Source organism: Bactrocera latifrons, unplaced genomic scaffold, assembly GCF_001853355.1.
Source record: "Bactrocera latifrons isolate USDA-ARS-PBARC rearing strain unplaced genomic scaffold, ASM185335v1 scaffold_1340, whole genome shotgun sequence".
NCBI lineage: Eukaryota > Metazoa > Arthropoda > Insecta > Diptera > Tephritidae > Bactrocera > Bactrocera latifrons.
The window spans coordinates 1686-3494 of NW_017534787.1; the positions used below are offsets into that span (position 1 = coordinate 1686).

The 1809-nt window shown below is 32.8% G+C and overlaps 1 protein-coding gene across 1 annotated transcript; it reads left to right on the forward strand.

The window, feature by feature from the left end:
• The first annotated feature begins 327 nt into the window (after window positions 1-327).
• LOC108965142 (cytochrome c oxidase subunit NDUFA4) lies at window positions 328-1090 on the forward strand. The gene is made up of 3 exons (XM_018927360.1): window positions 328-462; window positions 512-658; window positions 712-1090. The coding sequence occupies exons 1-3, from the start codon at window positions 421-423 to the stop codon at window positions 772-774; spliced, it is 252 nt and encodes an 83-aa protein (XP_018782905.1). The 5' UTR covers window positions 328-420; the 3' UTR covers window positions 775-1090.
• Window positions 1091-1809: the final 719 nt, after the last annotated feature.

Sequence of the window (1809 nt, forward strand, 5' to 3'; positions counted from 1 at the left end):
GGGTTAAGGCATCTAAAATTTACCATTCTCGTTGCTCGAAATGTTAACAAACAAATAAATTTGTGGGTTGTCAGAGAAAACTGATCGAAAACCCATATTGTCGGTCTAAACGACTTAGATTCCATAACGAACAAAAGTGTTTTCAAGATGTCTTCAATGTTAGTCCGAACGTAGTGTTACTTAACTATTCCCTTCTTGTAGTGACAAATTTCACTTAGTTGAATACACTTACCATACAAGTACTTTCGTGAATATGTTTCGCCCGGGTAACAGTTTTCTGTATATCGATAGCGATATCGTACTTTATTGAAGTAAGTTGTATCGATAATCGATGAGCATTTAACATGCGTGAGCTCGAAGCATGTTGCATAACAGAATCAAATAAGACATAGTTTGTTACTTGAAAGAGAATACTATAGGATGCAAGGGTTAGGATTACAGAGTTTAAAAAAAAATCCTGCGGTAAGTTAACTATTGCCATTTGTCTCCATTCTTCATAATTTTGGTACAGTTAATCCCATTATATGTGTGCGTCGGGGCTGGTGCACTTGGAGCAGTATATTACACTATGCGGTTAGCTACAAGAAATCCTGATGTAACTTGGAATCGTTCATCCAATCCCGAGCCATGGCAAGAGTATAAAGAAAAGCAATACAAGGTTAAAAGTAGATATTTATTATTATCTGGTTGCTCATATAAATATTATTTCAGTTCTATTCGCCAATAAGGGATTATAGTAATATTAAATCTCCTGCCCCCAAATTTGAGGACTAACTGGTTTATGTAATTGCAGAGCAAATATGTACGACTTCTATCTAATAATGATGTTTAAGTGAAAAATTAACAATAAAACTAGCAGTTGAAATAAATGTAACTGATTATTTACGTAATGACGTTATGAAAGCAAAGCCTTGCTGTCAGGTCGGAAATAATCTTACTTACACAATACACCCTTTAACCCTCTGGGACTGACGTGATATAGTTCTAACAATTCTAATGACGTGGTAGACTGCCAGACAACATTTCTATGTCTTATATTTTCCAAGTTCCGTTTTGTAAAACTAATAAAACCATTTTTGTTTATTGCTTATAAGTTTAAGTTATTATTTATAAAGCTATTTTTCTAATTCAAAGCGAAAATTGGTGTTATGTGTTATTTATCGATATGGCATGATTTTTCTGCAAAAAACATAGACGTATATTAGAACAGCAAAAAACAACTCAAAAATAATTTTTTTTTTAACAAATGTTTTTAATTTTTTATTATTTAGACTTCAATTTAACAGTTGATAACAAAAAGTAATAAATCCAGTGGTAAAAAAAAGTAACGAAAAATGTTAAGTTGCACATTAAAGCCTATAACTTAACAAACAAAAATATTTCATGTTATAATTTATGTAGCAAAAATTTTAGATTTTGCTTAATGTGCACTTAAGTTAAACAGTCTTAAGACTTGAGATCATATGTATATATATATATGTATAAAAACTACAACCTTTCCTGGCAGGTTTCACAAAGGCTTAGAGCACTGGAGGCAAATTGGCTTTAAGCAATCACAACAGCAATACCTTGTTACCCTTTTTATTTTATGGGGACAAGTTGAACACAATTTTCTTGCACTTTGTGGATTAGATTGAATAATTGGTGGAGGAGGGGTAGATCTTGGCCAAGAACCCTGGTGAGCATCATTCTTAGTTCTCGTGGCAACCTTTCATTGTACACCCGGAATTTCATATGGTCTAGCACCAATTCTCTCGCCAAATTGAGCATAAAAGTTTTTCTTCTCATTTTTACATCACTGTCAGTACA

What these genes read in the sequence shown, in the direction of transcription:
- LOC108965142 (XM_018927360.1), top strand. Translation starts at nt 421, where the DNA reads ATGCAAGGGTTAGGATTACAGAGTTTAAAAAAAAATCCTGCG. An exon ending in GTTTAAAAAAAAATCCTGCG is followed by an intron (nt 463 to 511) that starts GTAAGTTAACTA and finishes ATTTTGGTACAG; the next exon opens with TTAATCCCATTATATGTGTG. An exon ending in ATAAAGAAAAGCAATACAAG is followed by an intron (nt 659 to 711) that starts GTTAAAAGTAGA and finishes ATATTATTTCAG; the next exon opens with TTCTATTCGCCAATAAGGGA.